General features: G+C 37.4%; 1 protein-coding gene across 1 annotated transcript in view; it reads right to left on the bottom strand.

The window, feature by feature from the left end:
- Positions 1 to 5,121: 5,121 nt before the first annotated feature.
- Positions 5,122 to 19,109, bottom strand: part of LOC126315621 (adenylate kinase 7-like) — a 191,303-nt gene continuing 177,315 nt past the window's right edge. Inside the window, exon 12 of the mRNA XM_049993842.1 lies at positions 5,122 to 5,428. Coding sequence (XP_049849799.1) covers positions 5,273 to 5,428 — 156 coding nt within the window. The 3' untranslated portion in view covers positions 5,122 to 5,272. The remainder of the gene's footprint in view (positions 5,429 to 19,109) is intronic.

Raw genomic sequence — 19,109 nt, 5'->3', positions numbered from 1 at the left:
GATTTTGTCTGTCTTGCAAACTAGGACAGGAAGGCATCAGATGTCTGACATCTACATTCCTACTCTGCAAATCACTATGAAGTACATGGTTGACAGTAAATGACCCATTTATGTTCTGTTTTCTTTTACTATTACCTAGTGGCAACAGACAGTTATGTAACATTTTGAACAGGCTTCTCACTTTTGATAAGTATATGCAAGATGAACTGCCTTACTGTCAAACTATTTAAATAACATGGCATTTTCATTTGTCCCAATTCTGCAATTAAAGAACCTCAACCACATTCTTTAAAAGAAATGTCTGTTTGAAAAGAGTGCCCTGCCAGTATGTCCTAATTTACAGCTCCAACCATTATATACACCTACCTTCCTAAGTTACATAGTCAAGTTATATATCAACAAATAACCTGTACCTCCAAAGTTTACACAAATTTTCCACCAACCTCATGACCACTTTCCAGATTAGACCTTAACAAGAATAATTAATTTTTCCCCTTTCCTACATAAATCTCAAAACCACACATTTCCTTTTGATAAAATATCAAATACTATTTCAAAAAAGAATCATTTATTTAAAACTTCACAAAAGTATGACAATACTGGAATAATACGTCAACCATCAAAGTGCAACCAACATCACACTGCAGTCAACTCAAGAAGATCCAATAACAACAGATAACAACCTTCAAAGATTGATAATGCATGCACATAACAAATCATAATAAACACTGATACTTTCATACTCTCCTGTAATGTTTACACATATGTTACTCCACACACTATTCCAGAAAGTTCCTTCATCACCTGTAACTTTGCAAAATAGGAACTGAGGATTCACAAACAGCTGTAAGTTCTTCCCGAAATAAGTCTGATGACACAACTGATTTTAGACCTTTACATGCACCTACATATTCTGCCTCCACTGAAATTAGCTGTAATTTATTTTCCATGTAATTATATCTAAAAGTTGAGTAGAATGCCATGTCTTGATTGTCTTGTGCATTTGTTTCCACCATGATGATCACTATAAGCTTCAGTACTACCATCCTCAACTTTCTCAAACTTAAAGCCACCTGTAATTGTTGATTTAAGATGTCTGAATATTCATTTGAGCAATGTGAAATGTGCTTTTGTTAGTCTCGAACTCTTGATTCAATGCTAACAGTATATGTATATAATAAATCTGGTCTCCTAACTTGTGTTAAATACACAGCTGGTATCCATCTTGGTTCTGTGTTTATAGATAATGTTTTTGCATCCATCATCCCACATTTCTATACAACTCATTCCATATATACAGACTGATTTATTTGAATAGAGTTGTAATTTTTTTTATTTGTAAGCCAAGAAGAAATCAATCTTTTCTACAGTAAGCTGAAAGCATTGACCCAACTGTTCAATACATTTAGTTGTTACATTAATAGAGACCAAAGCAAATTAATTATTAATGTGCCACAAAAATACCAGATTTTCACCACAGAACTCACATGGATCTGAACAACTCTCCTGTAAATGACATTCAGTAAGAAATTTAACAAGACATTCATATGAACAGTTTGAGGCTTGATTTGAACCATAACAACTCTTCAGTAATATGCATACACATCATGCACCATCATTAAAGCCCTCTGGTTGCTACATGGAGACATCCTCCTTCAAAATGCCATTGAGAAATGCTGCCCTTTCATCAGACTGCCTTACACACAATGCATGTTTAATTACAAAACTCAACAGGGCTCTCATCATGTCCACTCATGCTATGTGGCTAAATGTGTCAACATACAAAATACTGAGTACATACGTCTGCCATCAATTGAGCCTTATATTGAAACATTTCATTATTTGATTTTTAATTGCCCTGTTTGTTTTAGTTTTATAAACTAGGTTCCATGTTTAATTTTTCTTTGGGTCACTGATATCTTTCTCCATTGCTTTCTTCTGTTCTTCAGAATTTTCTGCCTGCACTGCTTCTTTAGAATTCCTTAGTATCTCACAAAGATGCATCATTCTTGGTTGATTGACTGAATCTTCACAATAACATGATAGTTTCTTCACATTTATTCATATATGTAAATTGTGGCTTCCTTTGTCTTTCGCAACCATCACACCCAGATACATATGATTTTTAAGATTTAGTATCAAACTTCATCAATTTTTCATAGGAATCCAAACTTAGCATTCTGTCCCAAACGTCACCAAATTATTAAAACAATCTTCTTTCTCCAAAAATATTTCAAACCAAGTACATATCCTGTTGAAAATTTAGCATCAAACTTCTTCCATTTCTCATAGGAAACCAATCATACCATTCTGTTCCAAATCACCAAATTATCAAAATGCAATTCTTTCTTCAAAAATATTTCAAATGGAGTTTTACCTTTAGTTTTTATGGGCCAGTTTGATTCAAAGTGTATATATTATTGCAGCCAAAATTGCATCACCCCACAATGCGTTTGGTAGGTATTCAGCAAAGCAGAGACAAGAATGTACCAACTTGCAAAAATTCTACTTCCCGGCTCAGCAACTCCATTCTGCTGAGAAATGTGTGGTGCAGTAAGTGAATATTTTAGTCCAACTGAATTAGTAAACTTACTTACTTACATTTTTACTATGGAACTCACTGCCACTGTCTGTATGCAATTCTTTCTCAATGTCCATGTGCTTAGCTGGGTGGTAATGTGTTTGCCTACCATGCTGGCCAGATTGAAGATTTACTCTGCTCATGGTCTGCATGTTGAGTTGTCCTCATCATCATTTCATCATCACTGACATGCAAGTTACCCACTGTACTTTTCTTCAAATTTCATCTTTTTGTTATAAAAGATATTACTCTGAAATTGGAAAAATCATCCTTAAAAACAACAAAGTATCAATGATCGTCAAAAATTTTCCTCCATTAATCCACAAACATCTGCATAAACAAATTCTCCATATTTGGCAACTTGTGTGTGCCTGAGCCAACAGCACACAGTGTATTTGTGCAGTCACCCATCCAAGAACTAATCAATCCCGACATTGGTTAAATGTCATGATAAGATGAGAACAGATGGATCCAAAGTGGCAATGCTATTGATGTTCAATAACTAATGAGAGGGTACTGAATCAAATTAGGGAAAGGACAAATTTATGGTACAACCTGACGAAAAGAATGGGCTGGTTGATAGAACAAATGCTCAGGTATCAAGGAATGTTTAATTTTATAATAGAGGATAAAAACTGTAGCTGGAGACCAAGACTTGAATAAATAAGCAGGTTCAGGTGTATATTGGTTGAATCACATATGAAGAGCCTTTAACAGGATAGATTAGTGTGGATAGCTACATCTTCAAACTTAAGACCACCGCCACCACCATCACCACCACCCCCACCAACAACAACAACAACAACAACAATAATAATAACATTTTTTGAGGACACAATTAAAATGTTATGGCTACCCCTCATATGTGCTCCTTTATCAATGGACTGTAGAATTTTGTTCGGGCTCCTCTAGCATTATTGTGGAATGGGGATTTCCTTGTGAACCAGGACTGTAGATGTGTGTCTAGAAACAAACAAAAAATTAGTTATACAGTTTTATTTCTTTATTTGATAATTGAAAACTTAAGAATAACCCTTATGACTCTGTCTTAACCCTGTGCCTTTCCTCAAAAAAGTTATACACGTATGCTCTCATGGATCATAATAATCTGATTGGTATTTAAAGGAATACTCTCATAAATTGTTAGAAGTCGTTATGATTTTAAATTACATTCTATTTTCTCATATATCTTTACCTTTAAAAAAGGATTATGTAATTTCAATTGTATCTGCATCCACTTTACCCACTATACTGTTATATGTCCTAACTTGCAATTTGCCCTTCATGCTCTTTGCTCAGACTTGTCACCAAAGCGTAACACACACACTGAGATGCAACAGGATAGTTTCTGTGACATTGCACCAGGAAAGATTTCTCTACCTGTTTCCGGATCCCATCGATTCCATTTATTCATCATATAATTTATACACATCAGCCAGGAATAACTAACCAATACAGATTTCAAGTATTATTTGATTTAATTCTTCTCAACTGTCACTATAAACTTTTTGAACCGGAATATTAGCCACTTTCATCACAATACTCTACGTATTATCATTCATTGGAGTTTCAAAAAGGATTTTACTAACTTACTCAGGTTTTAAATGTGTTGTCGGACCAGGAGTCATTTTACAACATTTGCTTGGATTTTTTTTTCAGTTTGTGGAAAATGTTGCTCATTGTCATGTGAAGTTTCAATGTCTGGAGTGTCTTTTGGTTCAGGCATAGGATGAATGCTATTGTCAGTGGTGTGATTTCCTCCTTCACAGATATTCCCCTCACTATCATATGCTTCAAAGTGCTCATCAGAAAGAAATATTGTCATCAGAATTTACCACTTTAAGTACATGGAGGGCACCAGCATCAAACACTTTGTAAAATATTACTGGAATGGCAGAGAAATACTCTGAAGGTGGCTCAAAAAACCATCTGTCAGACACTCAAGTGCAAGTTGCAGAGTAATCATGTAATAAGTGATCTGAATTGGTGTGTAACTTCACACATTTGAACAATAAGTGAAAAAAGTTACACAATTTTAAGAAATGAAGCTATAACAAGAGGAGAAAAACATTTTTTTCATTTGAGCCTTGAGCTATGTAGTATGTACAAGAAAACAAAACCATTAAGTTTCAAGTGCTACAGTTAAAATTTAAAAATATTATGGAAGAACAAACTCCTTTTCAGGCTTTGTTGACCTAGGAATTCATCTTGACTCTTTGTTAGGTAATTCAAATCAAATGCTACCACATCAACACAAGATTTTACCAGCTTGATTGCAATATTGTCATAGCTAGAGGAGTTACTGCTTTTTAGTGACTTCATGATTTTTATTATCTCCAACAGATTGGGCAAAGCTGATACCTGATGGTGGTATATGCAGTGTCTGCCAAGCAATTTTTTGAATATTTTTTCAATGTAATATGGTTTGTCCCACTGCCACACATAGAAATACTTCACTTTTGAATAAAGAAGAGCTCACATATGTTTAAACAATCAAGAAAATGAAATTAGTACTGTCTTTTTTTCTGAGAAACTAAATGTAAAACATGAACAGTTTTTATTTATGACAAATAAAATTATTTTATGACCTTCTCTTCTGAGAGCAAAATATTGGATACAATTCACTCATAAAGCAAGCAAACAGGCTTTGACACTTCATTAACAATAGAGTCTAAATGTGATAGTCAGCTGTTACTTCGACTCAGTATCAGTGGACTGGCCTCCTTCCCCACTTTTTTTTGCAATACTTTGAAATTTCTTAATGGATGCAAAGAGTTCCTCGGCAGCTGGATGATAATGTGGCTCCAACATTTTGCCTTCTGGATTTTCTCTGAATAAATATTCAGCCTGAAAAAACAAAAGTTCGAGTACTAATTGTTAGGTAAAAAGTGAATGGTTAATTTTACTAGTTCAGAGCAGCTCAGTCTTGGAGCAAGTCTGTAATGTTCTGCAAAGTAAACTCATTTTTTCCATCACACTTCTCCACAATTAGACTATTAGAAAAATTTCAAGGAATATGACAATATTTAGACTTAATAATAATGGAAATTCCTGGATGGAAGGGCATGACAGATAACCAAATGTCTACTTGGATAAATAGCCACTGCCAAACTGTGGCTAACTGCAAACTTGACCTGTCACTGAACATCTTGTGCACCAGAATAAAAATGACTTTAACAGCTGTTTCACTACATGTACCATTTAGATACTCCCCTCCAGCACCATTTTCTCTGAAACACACAGGTGTAAATTATCTGTTCAGCATATCCTGCACTAAACCATCACTAACCTGTTTCCCCCTGCCCCATCTTACATTTTACTTTTTCTCTTCTGTAATTGTCCACACCACTCCTTCTCCATACCAGTCGTATAGGTCTTCTCCTGCCACTGTTCCCCACCCCCTTTCCACCACTTTCCCTTTCTATTTCCTCGTCCTTCCCTCATCATCTCCACCTTCCTCCCTCCCTTCCACCCCTCCCCCTGCCTAGCCCTCCACCCTCCTTCTATATGTCTTACAAACTTTAACGCCCTCAGAACTCGTTTTGTTTTATTGTGCAGCTAATAAGTCATTTATTTTTCCAAATCCTGCCTTGTACTATCCCACTACAACCTTCTTGCCTCATAAGTCCTTCTATACTTCCTCCCACATCCATCAGCACAGCCAACTTCTCTCAGTACCAGTAATCAATCATCAGTCTTCTTGCAGCCGCAGGAATGTGCATCTGGGTGTCTGCATGATTGTGTATATGAACATGTGTATTTTCTGCCAGAAATGGAACTGGGCTTGACAGCTAGTTAATAGGGTATTTTTTAGTGTGTCTATGTGTAACACAGCAGTCTGATAAAGGTGAATGGTTGCCTCCCTTATTTTATGTAAAGTTTTCAGTTACTTGTCTTACACACTGTATACAGCTTTGTTTTTCCTGTATGATTTTTGTGCTTAAATTTGGCTTCCTCAGTATAGAGCACTGATTACATGGTTCTTGCAGTGGATCATCATCTTATGTGCAAGTAAACTGATCTGGTGTTGTCCAGGTATTGATATTGCCAATTTTCTATTAGAAACAAAAGCAAAAAATGCAAAAAATGAACTGTGTTTGTAGTGGAGTATTGAAAAAATTTAATTCCTTGTATTTATGAAAACACCTTTTAAATTGTGAAACAGCCATACAAAGAAATATAGAAATATGCATAATGTACAGATGTATAAGTACAGTATCCAAATTAAAAAAAACATGATCCCCCAACAGTTGCAGTGTCTGCATGTCTGCAATGCAATTGTATACACATCTCTATGGCAACACCGCTTTCATAACTCTATAGACAGCTACTGTTTTTGCCTAGAGCCATTTGCACTTTGCAGATGAAAGCTGTAATGAATTTAAACATCAAGCAAGATGCAGTAGTTTTTCAAGTGTCTTAGTGTTTGACACATTATCTCCTGATCTATGAGTCATACAATGATATAATTTGTAGGTACATTCAGTGGCATATGTGGATGCTGTCTGTTTATGAGATCACATCTCCAGAACTAAGTGTGATGCCATGATATACTTTTGTGGGTGCATTTAGTGGTATATGTGGATACTGCTTGGAAAATTTATTGTGATTGCAGTTTATAACAAATAAGTAATACATTTAAATGTCATGCAGGATGCAGCTGTTTTTCCTGCATCTCATTGTTTATGATGCTGCGTCTCCTGATCTACGAGGTCTATTCAGAAAGTAGGGAATGTTTGTCTGACACCACTAGGGATGTGCTGATCGCATATATTTTGATATGTGCATACTCGGTAGCTCAGTAGGCATCCATCCATGACAGCAGGAACGTCTCTGTGCATCTGGCTTTTTCAATATTTGAATTTGAAATGTGTGCTGCAATAGAGAATCCCGTCAGTTGTGAGGTGTGGTCTGTGATATGGTTTTTGTTAGCGAAAAACCTAAAACCTATAGAAATTTATTGTGAACTGTGCGAAGTGTACGGAAACAACGTAATGAGTGAATATTCCGTCCAGAAATGGTGCATTTGGTTTAAAAACGGCCAAACCAACGTTCATGATGGAGAGAAGAGTGGATGCCCGAGCATTGTGACTGATGATCTTGTCACTAAAGTTGATGAAACAATTCGTGAAAACCGTCGCTTCACAAAAATGGACCTTCTGCTTTTTTTTCTACAAGTTTCACAGACTCTGTTATTTGAAATTGTTACTCAAAAGCTAGGCTAACACAAATTTTGTGCACGATGGGTGCCCAAAATGCTTACAGAGCACCAGAAAGAACAGAAAATGGAGGCAACATTGACATTTTCTGGAGGTCTACCACAAACGTGGTGATTCATTACTGGATCAAATCATAACCGATGATGAGACTTGAGTGAAACACATCAATTGCGAGGCAAAATTACAGTCCATGGAGTGAGGGCACACAAGGTCCCACCAAAAACCAGCAAGGAAGTTGATGGCAACAGTGTTTTGGGATAGGCAAGGTGTGCTTCTTATTGACTTTCTCAAATGTGAAGCAACCTGCCTGTCACTGTCAAACTTTGCACAGCCTTAGAAGAGCATTTCAAAACAAACGCCGATGAAAGCTGATGTCAAAAATTTTGTTTTTGCATGACAATGCCTGATCTCACATGGCAAACTGCACTAAATAACTCCTTAATTCAATCAAATGGGAAATTTTCACTCATCTGCCCTACAGCCCCAATCTTGCACCAAGTGACTTTCACTTGTTTCCCAAGATGAAGAACTGGCTTGCAATGCAGCGCTTTGATGACAATGCGGAACTCCAGGCAGGTGTGACTCACTGGCTGAAGTCTCAGGTGGCAGAATTTTATGATGAAGGTATTTCACATCTTGTCCACAGTTATGGTAAGTGCCTCAATGTGTTTGGTGACTATGTGGAAAAGTAGTATGTCAGTCAGTCTTTCAGATGTGTATAATAAAATGTATTTGATTTACTTAGTTTTTTTTTAAATGTCAAAACGTTTCCTACTTTTTCTGAATAGCCCTCGTATGTTAGGTAGTTGGTTCTTAACCTCACAGCACCCACACCCTCTACCCAACAGTCTCCCCTTCACCTGTTCAGTCACACCCCATCCCCACCCACTCCTCCACTTCATTGTCATCGTGCACTGCACAATCTCACTGGTCCTGGGCCTGTGTCACCTTCCTATCCTGTGTACCTGCTGCCTCTCCGTCCCACATTCCTATCCCACACACACCAGCTGTCTCCCATCCACGCTGTCCCTCCCCAACCCCCTCATCCTGCATCCCACTTCCTTTTTCCCTCCACTCACCCCTCCCAACACGATGACTCACCCCAATCTACTTGATGAACTGCTGCGTGCGTGTGCCTGTGTGTGTCAGTGTGCATATGCTCGCATTGCCTGGTGATTTCTCCTGTTACACAGAAAATTCTTCCACAATGTCCTGTTAATTGCTAGAATTTGAAACTGATGTTTAGAATGAAACTTCTTGAATTTCCCACTTTGTATACCATCAATGGAGAAACAAAACTGTAAAAGCCAAGACACACACAGTGGAAATATGCATCCAAAACATAATTCATGACAAAAAAGAATAAAAGGTGTATATGTAAACTCTGTTACAGTTATTGTCTTATTAAACACATCTGTGGAATTATTCTGAGAAAATGAGTGCCAGAACTCAAGAGAAATCAATTTTTCTACTTACCATGCATCACCGCTGAAATGGCAAGGAGTATGACTCAAGTACAGTGTTTTATTTGAAATGCTTTCAAGATCAAATAGTGTGTCAATGTTTGTAAACCATGCATTTTTGAAATCGGGAGATGATGATTTTTCTCACACAGTAATTTTTGGTCATTTTCACATCTAGGTGCACTTAAATTATCCTCCAAAACAGAAAATACCACATCATACACAGGTCAGAGGACTGCTGGTCTCCAATTAATCTTGAAAGTGTCCAAATGGTTGCCAGAGGAATTCCTGATTCGTGAAATGATAACATGGATGCCATGTCAGAAACAAATTTAACCTATATCTGAATATATAGGGTGTTTCAAAATGAATATAAGGCATTTAAGGCTTTGTAGCACATATTACATTCACCTTACAATTGTAAATAATACATCAAATAAAAGAGAAACACAAACAGTTTTTCTTACAATTATTCTTTGTGAACACCAATCACACATTGAGTTGATAGGTGAGTTGTTCCAAAAACTTGGTCAATGTGTCAGGAGTAACTGTTGCAATATCACTGTTGCTAAGGTTGGATAGATCAGCTGGTGTTAGATGCACATACACATGATAACATCAGATTTTGTGTGAACATGGAGGTCATGCAAAAAATGCTTTTGTGCCCTATCCATTGGTCAGATACAACATTGTTTAACCAGTTGCATACTGAGTTATGCTAGTGAGGCGGCACACCATCTTGCTCCCAAATAAAGATGTGTTGTTCAGCTTCTTCCCATTGAGGCAGTGGACATAACTGCAGGACATGAAGATAAGAAACATCAGTTATAGTTGTTCCACCAAAAAAGAAAGGCCCATAAACTTCCTGTGGGGATATTTCTTGGGGCTAAGTGTGAAAGACTCACACTTGTTCAACACATTTTTCAGTTGCTCTTAGTCATTCCATACTCTTCCCATTGTGCACAGGTATACAAACAAAACTGTTTGAGTTGCCCTTTCATTTGGTATATTATTTACAATTGTAAGTTGAACATAATAAGTGCTACAATGCCTTAAAACCAGTATGTTCATTTCGAAACACCCTGTATTTAAAGACGGAAGAAAAGTGATTAATCCCCTGTATGAATCTACATGCAAATAACACAAGAACAATGACAACTAGCCAGTTGATGGTTTACTGATAAAGATATACAGAATCTGGCATATTTATTATTTTTCAGAAATAGTGGTTCCTTTGTCTCGTAAAAGAGACAGGTTCCATTTCACTCACTCATACCTTTCTCCTTTTTGGCTGATGAAGAAACTCTAGGAACTAGTGAATAAGTTAGTGATTATATCAAAAAATGGAAATCCAGCATGGAATAAAATCAATTTCGCAAGGATAGATTTTCTTGACTAGTAGACAGCCACAATGAAGTAGACTGATAGATATAGTTTAGCTATCGGTGTAAGTTGTTTATCAGACACAGACATATGTGACCAAATTTCTGGGCATTATGGTCAAACTGTGATGGTGTCCAAGCTGGTATTTTCTGGGAAAAGTAGTGGGTGTACAGAAGAGGCATGGGGTGAGGATGGGGGAGGGATAGCAGGATAGGGTAGGAGAAGATGCTAGTGCTACTACTGGAAGCATGCAGGGGCTTGGTGGAGTCAGGATAGTGGGATGCTAGGTGCATTGGGAGGTTGTGGTGAGAGGGAGGGAGGGGGGAGGGCAAAGGGGAGAGGAGATCTATAGAGATGCAGAAAGAACTATGCGGGTGTACAGCCAGGCTACGATAGAAGGCGTGTATAGGGCTGGAGTGAGAGCAGACATGGGCATGGGCTGGTGGAAGACAAGGACTAACAAATGCCTTCTCTATGTGATGAGTAGCAACCTATCTTTCCAGATTGGTAATTTCATCTATTGTTGCTATTCCAAAACTGAAACCGAGTGAGGTGGCACAGTGGCTAGCACACTGGACTCGCATCTGGGAGGACGACGGTTCAATCCTGTGTCCGGTCATTGTGATTTAGGTTTTCCGTGATTTCCCTAAACCAATCCAGGCAAATACCGGAATGGTTCCTGTGGAAGGGCACCGCCGACTTCCTTCCCCGTCCAATGAGACTGAAGACCTCGCTGTCTGGTCTCCTTCCCCAAAACAACCAACTAACCAAAAATGAAAGTATAGTCTCTTTTAAATCTGTTTGGACAGATTAACAGACAAAATTGATAAAAAAAAGTAATGAGGAAAGTGAGACTGGTTGATCACTTTCAAAAAATAATTAACTGAGCCAGCCACTCTGATAAAAAAATAAAATCTTCTTCCTAACCATTTAAAAGGCAAATTAAGCATTTCACAAAATCTTTAAACTCACACCACACTCATCTTTTTGTCTATAAAACAGTAGGCATGTTATCTGGTAAATGAATGGCACAAATACCACACACTAGAGCATTCTCCTATCAAAAAATGAACCCTTTGGTGAGGACAGTGTCTAATATGGAAGTAAGATAATAGGACATCACTGAATATCGAGCAATAGCTGCTAGTACTTTTGAAACTTTACAAAGTAGGTATTGACTGATGTGTCTGCCAGTTTATTACCCCAAATACCTACACAACCTGGCACCCACTAGAACATACATATTCTTCCTCAGGACCCAGGAAGGTGGTACAGTGATTAAGAAACAGGATTTGAATTTTAGAAAACCAGCTTCAGATTCCCATCTGGGTGTGCAGATTTAGGCTTTCCATCATTTCCCTAAACTGGATGGCAGAACAGGCCCTTTAAAAGGGGAAATTTTCCATTCTTAATCGGTCTTAAATTGTGGCTCCACCTGTAATGAACTTGCTGGATGTTAAATCCTACTTTTTGTTTTTCTTTTCTTTGTCCCCCACAACTTTCAGGTGATGGAGGAACTCCTAGTTTGGACAGCTTTCTTATCTTGACACTGGTATTGGACAAGCTGCAGAAACAGTAGACTGAGAGTGTCTCTTTTTCTCCTTGCCCTTAAGGTCATATGTATTTCTCCATCACAGACAATGAATTCACTGGGTGAGAAGATCTTAAGGACACAACTTGAGCAAACAAAAGAGTAGCCAATGTTATTCACCTATTTAGGCACACCAGTGTATAGTATTAAACAATTTGTACCTTGTTAGCAACAATAGCAGGTTTCAGATGCATTCCTGAGTAAGGACAGATATTAATTTTTTAAATCCATACCAAGTGACACAAGGCCTGCTTTTGAATATGCTCTACATTGTTTCATTGTTCAAGGGTGATCTAAAAATGGTATTTCCACTGGTGGTCAGTCAACAAGATGGAGTAAATGTGACTGTGGACTAGAGAAGAATTTCTGTGTGTGACATACCATGAGAACTGCTGATGAAAAATTGCCTTTTACACCCAACCCTTTGTCATATTAGTTGCTATTGAAGTGTAGCAGTTTCAGGGTTGAAAAGGCACAAAAGGCATCCACAAACAGGAAGAAAATGTAATGTTATTGATTGTGATGTAAATATGGTGTCAGTGATGGGCTTCCTTGTGGGAACTGATAGAGCTCCTTTCAGGGGAGTGTATGAAGTATTTATGTATCCAGAAGTATCACATTAGCATGGGTAACACATCTTGAAGCCCAATGGAGGAGCTTATGCTTCCAAATGATACTGTAACCTCCTCAAGACTTTTTTCGTCTAAAAACAGCGAGAGAGAGAGAGAGAGAGAGAGAGAGAGAGAGAGAGAGAGAGAGAGAGAGAGAGAGGCGCATCCATCTGGCCACAAATGACTAGGGGGCAGCATGTCTCTTCCTGAAGAAAGGCTATTTAAGCTAACCAAGGAACCACTGCACACAGTTCCCATTTGCAAGAGCTGGCTGAGTCATGCACCAGCTGTTTGCAGTCTATCACTTAAGCTCTTGTTGATATGCTGTTGGAGAAGACTGTGTCATGCCAAAAAGATAGGCTTCATAGTAGGCAACAGTTCTTACAGTGCTAGTTTCTCCTGTTTCAGTTCTGGCTCAAGGGGGTTAGTTGAATCCTGTAACACAGAATTGTATTTACTTTGAACCACTGAAGAGGTGTAGTTAATTTCATGTTACCTCTACTGTAACCACCGCTTGTATTAGCTACCACGGCTCTACTCAATTAGTACCAAAAGTAGGATTTTTCACCCTGTGTAATACAGCTGCTGCATAGCCATCTTCAGAAGGATCAGAGTATCAACGCCAAAACTACATTTCCTGAATCTACACAGGAACCGACTCCGTAACTTTGTGGATTAGACAACCCAAACAGTTCACCATACAGCCTATGGTCTTTTCTGTGTATATGGTGAGGGCAACACTTTCATAATTACTGAGTATGTTGCACAGCTACACGATGAAAGACACCAATCGACCATAAGCATTGGCAAAGACATCAATTATGAATTTGTGATAAGGGCAGACAAATGAAAAAACCATCATTCATGTTTCTGTACATGATTTTGTTTCTCACTCTCTTGTATGTAGAAGTTATGTTAAGAAGTGCCATTCGGAAATATGACAGGCTAGGAGTGTTTTGTCATACATGTTTCAAAATAAGAAAAACTTTGATGTTGGTATCATGTATTTTTTATTCAAGTGAAGTGAAACCAATTGAGGAGGATTTTCTTATTTATGACATGCACTGGTATTCTTGAAGTCCACTGCCTGCATTTACAACTGAAATGTAGGAGAAGAAGTGCGATAGCTTAAAAATTTGTACAAGCATAGAATATTTCTAATAATGCTATTGTATTATCCCTTTTAAATAATTTTCATATGCATATGTACATTTAATCACTAAATCATGCAACAATAACAGCTGGATAACCAATGGGATAAGGAAATCCTCTGAAACCCTCAATGAGAAACTACTATAATGATTCAGCATTTCATAACTATTATCATACATACAGAAAAATCTATAGAAAAGTATAATTAATGGCTAAAAGGGTACCAAAATGACAAATTTATAGAAAAAGCTAATAATAAAATCCAAACAGCATGGAAAATCACCAAACAGGAAATTAATAGGAAAAAATTAAAGCCAATAAACATGCAGTTTCAACAAAATGATATCAAAATAAAAGACCCCAAAAAACTAGCAAACTTTGCCAACCAGTATTTCAGCAACAGAGCAACCAAACTACAATATAAGTTAAAAAACCAAGGATTTACAAACCCTGGACAAAATACCACACACACTGATGCTACAACCAACCACAGCAGAAAAAGTATACAATGTTGTGAGTAACCTAAAATGTAAAAAGTCAGCAGATGTAGATGAAGTACCTTTGTGCTTACTGAAGGACTGCATGGACAACATCAAAGACCCTTTAGTGCACATCACCAATGAATCCTTCTCCACAGGTTGCTTCCCAGATGTACTGAAGCATGCATGCATGCATATAAGAAAGGTGACCCAGAAATCATAGAAAATTGCAGACCAATATCATTACAGTCATTGTTTTCAAAAGTCATAGAGACCATAATGAAAACTGGGCTCATAGGGTACTTAACAAAGCTCAATCTTCTGAGTAAAGAGCAATTTTGTTTGCTGGCTGGTAAAAGCACAAATTCAGCTGTAGCTCATTTCTCAAATGTTGTCTTCGAAGCACTAGACACAGGAGATCACATAACAGGGATCTTCCTTGATTTGACATAAGCATTTGACACAGTAGACCACATAGTTTTGCTAAACAAATTAATGCGCTAGGAGTAACAAACATGTGGTTTCATTTTTGCCTGCAAAACAGGGCCCAACATGTGGAGGTCACTCTAACTCCAATCATATCTTTTCATACCTTTCAAACCCAGAATACATCAATATAGGAGTCCCCCAAGGAAGTGTGTTGGTCCCAATCCTCTTTTTAATATACATCAACAACCCTCTTTTTAATATACATCAACAATTTTCCACAAAGTGTCAAACATGGTGAATGAGTACTGTTTGCTGGTGATAGTAATATCTTAATCAAAGCTGAGTCATCAAGTATACTCAATGGGGAAGCTGAGGAAACACTTGAGCACATATGCCAGTGGATAGAGGCTAATAAATTAATCCTAAATAAAAAAAACAACAGTTTTAGTTTTCACTTAAACCGAACAGTATCAAGCTAAAAGTTAATGACAAGCACATAGAATGTGTACCATCAACAAAATTTTTAGGCATGCATGTTGACTCTGTACTAAATTGGACCAAGCACACTGCAGTACTTGGAAAGTGAATAGCTCCAGCATGGTGCGCACCTAGAATAATAAATTCAGTGTGTATTAGGTCGTGTCCTAGAATTGCATATTTTGCGTATGTCCACTCTATAATTAGTTATAGCATATGCTTCTGGGGATCAACAGAGCAGAACAGACAAACAATACTTAAGTTGCAAAAAAGGGCCGTACAAATCATAACGAAAAGTAGCAATAGAATCCATTGCACGGAGTTATACAAATCATTTGGTATATTGACAGTTCTGTGTGAATACATTTTGCAGACAGTAATGTACATAAAAAACACATTGACAAGTTCTCCAAAAACTGTTCCATACATGTACATGAAACCAGACACAGACAACACTTACACCTTTATAGGAAAAAAAAATCAAAAACTCAAAATAGCATGTTGGTTAATGGAGTTAAATTGTACAACAATCTTTCACAAGGGATCAAAGACATAAACGAAATAGATAACATCAGGAAATCGCTAAACAAATATCTCTTGGAAAAGTGTTTTTATACTGTCAAGGATTACTTGGAATGATGTAAATGTACAGTTGTATGTAATAATTATCAACTGTATTATTAAATGGTTTAACAATGTATCTTTATGTTATGATATTCATGAACTCTGAATGTGATAATTATAAATTTTTGTAAGTATTTATGTACTTAAAATAGAAAGAAACTTCCACATGGGAAAAATATATTAAAAACAAAGATTCCAAGACTTACCAAGCGGGAAAGCGCCGGCAGACAGGCACATGAACAAAACACACAAACACACACACAGAATTGCTAGCTTTCGCAACCGATGGTTGCTTCTTCAGGAAGGAGAGGGAAAGACGAAAGGATGTGGGTTTTAAGGGGGAGGGTAAGGAGTCATTCCAATCCCGGGAGCGGAAAGACTTCCCTTAGGGGAAAAAAAGGACAGATGTACACTCGCGCACACACACACACACACACACACACACACACACACACACACACACACACACACACACACACACACACACACATATCCATCCGCACATACACAGACACAAGCAGACATATTTCAATATCCTGAAGAAGCAACCATCGGTTGCGAAAGCTAGCAATTCTGTGTGTGTGTTTGTGTGTTTTGTTCATGTGCCTGTCTGCCGGCACTTTCCCGCTTGGTAAGTCTTGGAATCTTTGTTTTTAATATATTTATGTACTTATGTTGACAACATCCATGCAGTCCTGATTGTCTATGGATGGATAGATAAATACATAAATAAAATAAATAATTTTTTTCAGTTACAACACAACTGTCAACCTGTGTGCCAAGACTTCACGGCACTGGTTGTGAGTAGGGTTTGTTAACTATTATTATAGTAAGAAATTTCTGTGACATTGCTATCAATGATAAAAACTAATTGTCTGTATTTTCTGTTTGTATGGATCACAAAGAGGAGCAATTAAACCAAAAAGGCGAAAACTGAGGAGAAATTTTGGAAAGTAATAAGATTTGGGTGCAGGTTATGTAAAATTTTCCATAGTAAGCTGTTTTGTTCAGTGCTTCAAGGGTAGGATGGCTATGTAATTTGCTTGCATGGTTGCATGTGGTATTGCCTCTTTTGATGTAGATAGAAAACTTATCCTCATTGTTCTCTTCCTTGAATTTCATTGTGAAAAATTTACAGGAATTTCCCAGTGGCATACACATTGTCAGTAAAATGTAAAGAATTGTAACACAATAGTTTGTGCATCATAATAAACAAAAAACAGGCTTTGACATAATGTAAATTACAATTGTCAAATGTAATAATTAGCACATGAAACCAATATTTTTGTGAAATTTTATTTTTTGCGTATTCATATAACATGGCAGAAAAACCTATGCCCATTGTTGATAGCAATACTGAAAATGCAATCAGCCAAAATGGCATAAAATTGTGTGATCAAACAATTGAAGTTCGGGTGCCATGCATGACTACTGCAGAAGGTTTTAGTGGATCAGAGATGAGTGTTGCAGGTGTGACAAATGATAGTGACACTTCACAGCAGAATAACCTCAATGACACAATGTTTACAATTAACGAGTCAATGTGATGCATTTCCCAGAGCGACATACCACTCATGAATGAAACATTGGACAGCGATTCCAATATGAATTTTGACAACATGTTACAAACACCACTTGGTCACAATAAAAACATTAACTTGGAAAGTACAGCTGACAGCAACCATAGTAGTACAACTACAAACTGGTATGGCAGTTATTATCTAACATAAACACGAAATTAGATAATATCAATACAAATTTCAGTGATATGAAACAAGATATGAACATGGTAAAACAGCAACAAAACACTGTTACACAAGATCTAAATACAATGAAACGAACAAAAACAAGTATTCAAGGATTTGCAAGACATGGTCCCACATAAGTTCAGTGACTTAGCCAAAAACTTTCACACTGAAATTGACAAAAAAATGAATAATAGGAAAAATCAAGTAAAGCATGAAGTACTTTCTGAAGTTAATGGTAATTTTACAGAGTTAAGACAGAAGGTAGATTATTTTAATGACAATCATGATTTAGTAGAGCGACAGAAAAAGAAAATCACAGACGCAAACACAAACATTGAAGCCACACAAAACCAGTTGTGTTTGACAGTTAAAAAGGTAACCACTGTAGTACTCAAACTAAATAAAGACTATGTACCTCTAGTTGTAGAAGGGCTTACTTTAAGAGTAGCAACAACAGAAGTTCACTCAGCATGTGCTAAGAAGGAGAGAGAGAAGATCAATGAAAATCTGAGTGATATCATTACTCAAACTGAAGCAGGTATGTGAGATAAGGGTAAAACCAATGCAGAGAAGTTAGTAACCAATTGTAAAAGAATGATCCAGCAGTATTTTTCATTAATTTTCATCATGTATTTCCATGCAACTGGGCGGAAGCACAGAAAATCAGAATTGTGGTGGGATACACACAAGATGACGTTCTTTCATGGGCAACTGAAGTGGCCAAATGTTGCAGCACTTATATCAAATTTGAATAAGCTTTCATTGAAAACACTGGTCTGAGGCAGTGCAAGAAAGACTCAGGTTTTCAACTGCACACCATTCAATGGCAAATGTGGTAGACTGTGTGGATACTATGAAAACTACCTGAACCAGACACACTACTACATGAACCCAATGTCAGAGGTAGACGTTTAAAATTTTTTAAAGTCATTTACCATTGCACGTTAGAGAAAAATTAGTCACATCGTCAGAGCATGACACTAAATATTTCCTGTCAGTACTCGAATCTATCAACTTAATCTACAAGGAAAGACCTTTATCCAAAAGAGCAACAGAAAATCAGGTACAACAACAACATAGTTATGCAAATCAGTTAATAAAATGTGATCCTAAGACATGCCACCGAGCGAGGTGGCGCAGTGGTTAGCACACTGGCCTCGCATTTGGGAGGACGATGGTTCAATCCTGTCTCCAGCCATCATGATTTAGGTTTTCCTTGATTTCCCTAAATCGTTTCAGGCAAATGCCGGGATGGTTCCTTTCAAAGGGCACGGCCGATTTCCTTCCCAATCCTTCCCTAACCCGAGCTTGCGCTCCGTCTCTAATGACCTCGTTGTCGACGGGACGTTAAA

This window comes from Schistocerca gregaria, chromosome 1 (genome assembly GCF_023897955.1).
Source record: "Schistocerca gregaria isolate iqSchGreg1 chromosome 1, iqSchGreg1.2, whole genome shotgun sequence".
In the NCBI taxonomy this organism is placed as follows: Eukaryota; Metazoa; Arthropoda; class Insecta; order Orthoptera; family Acrididae; genus Schistocerca; species Schistocerca gregaria.
Note: the sequence above shows the minus strand (reverse complement) of the source record. Positions and strands in the feature narration are given on the sequence as shown.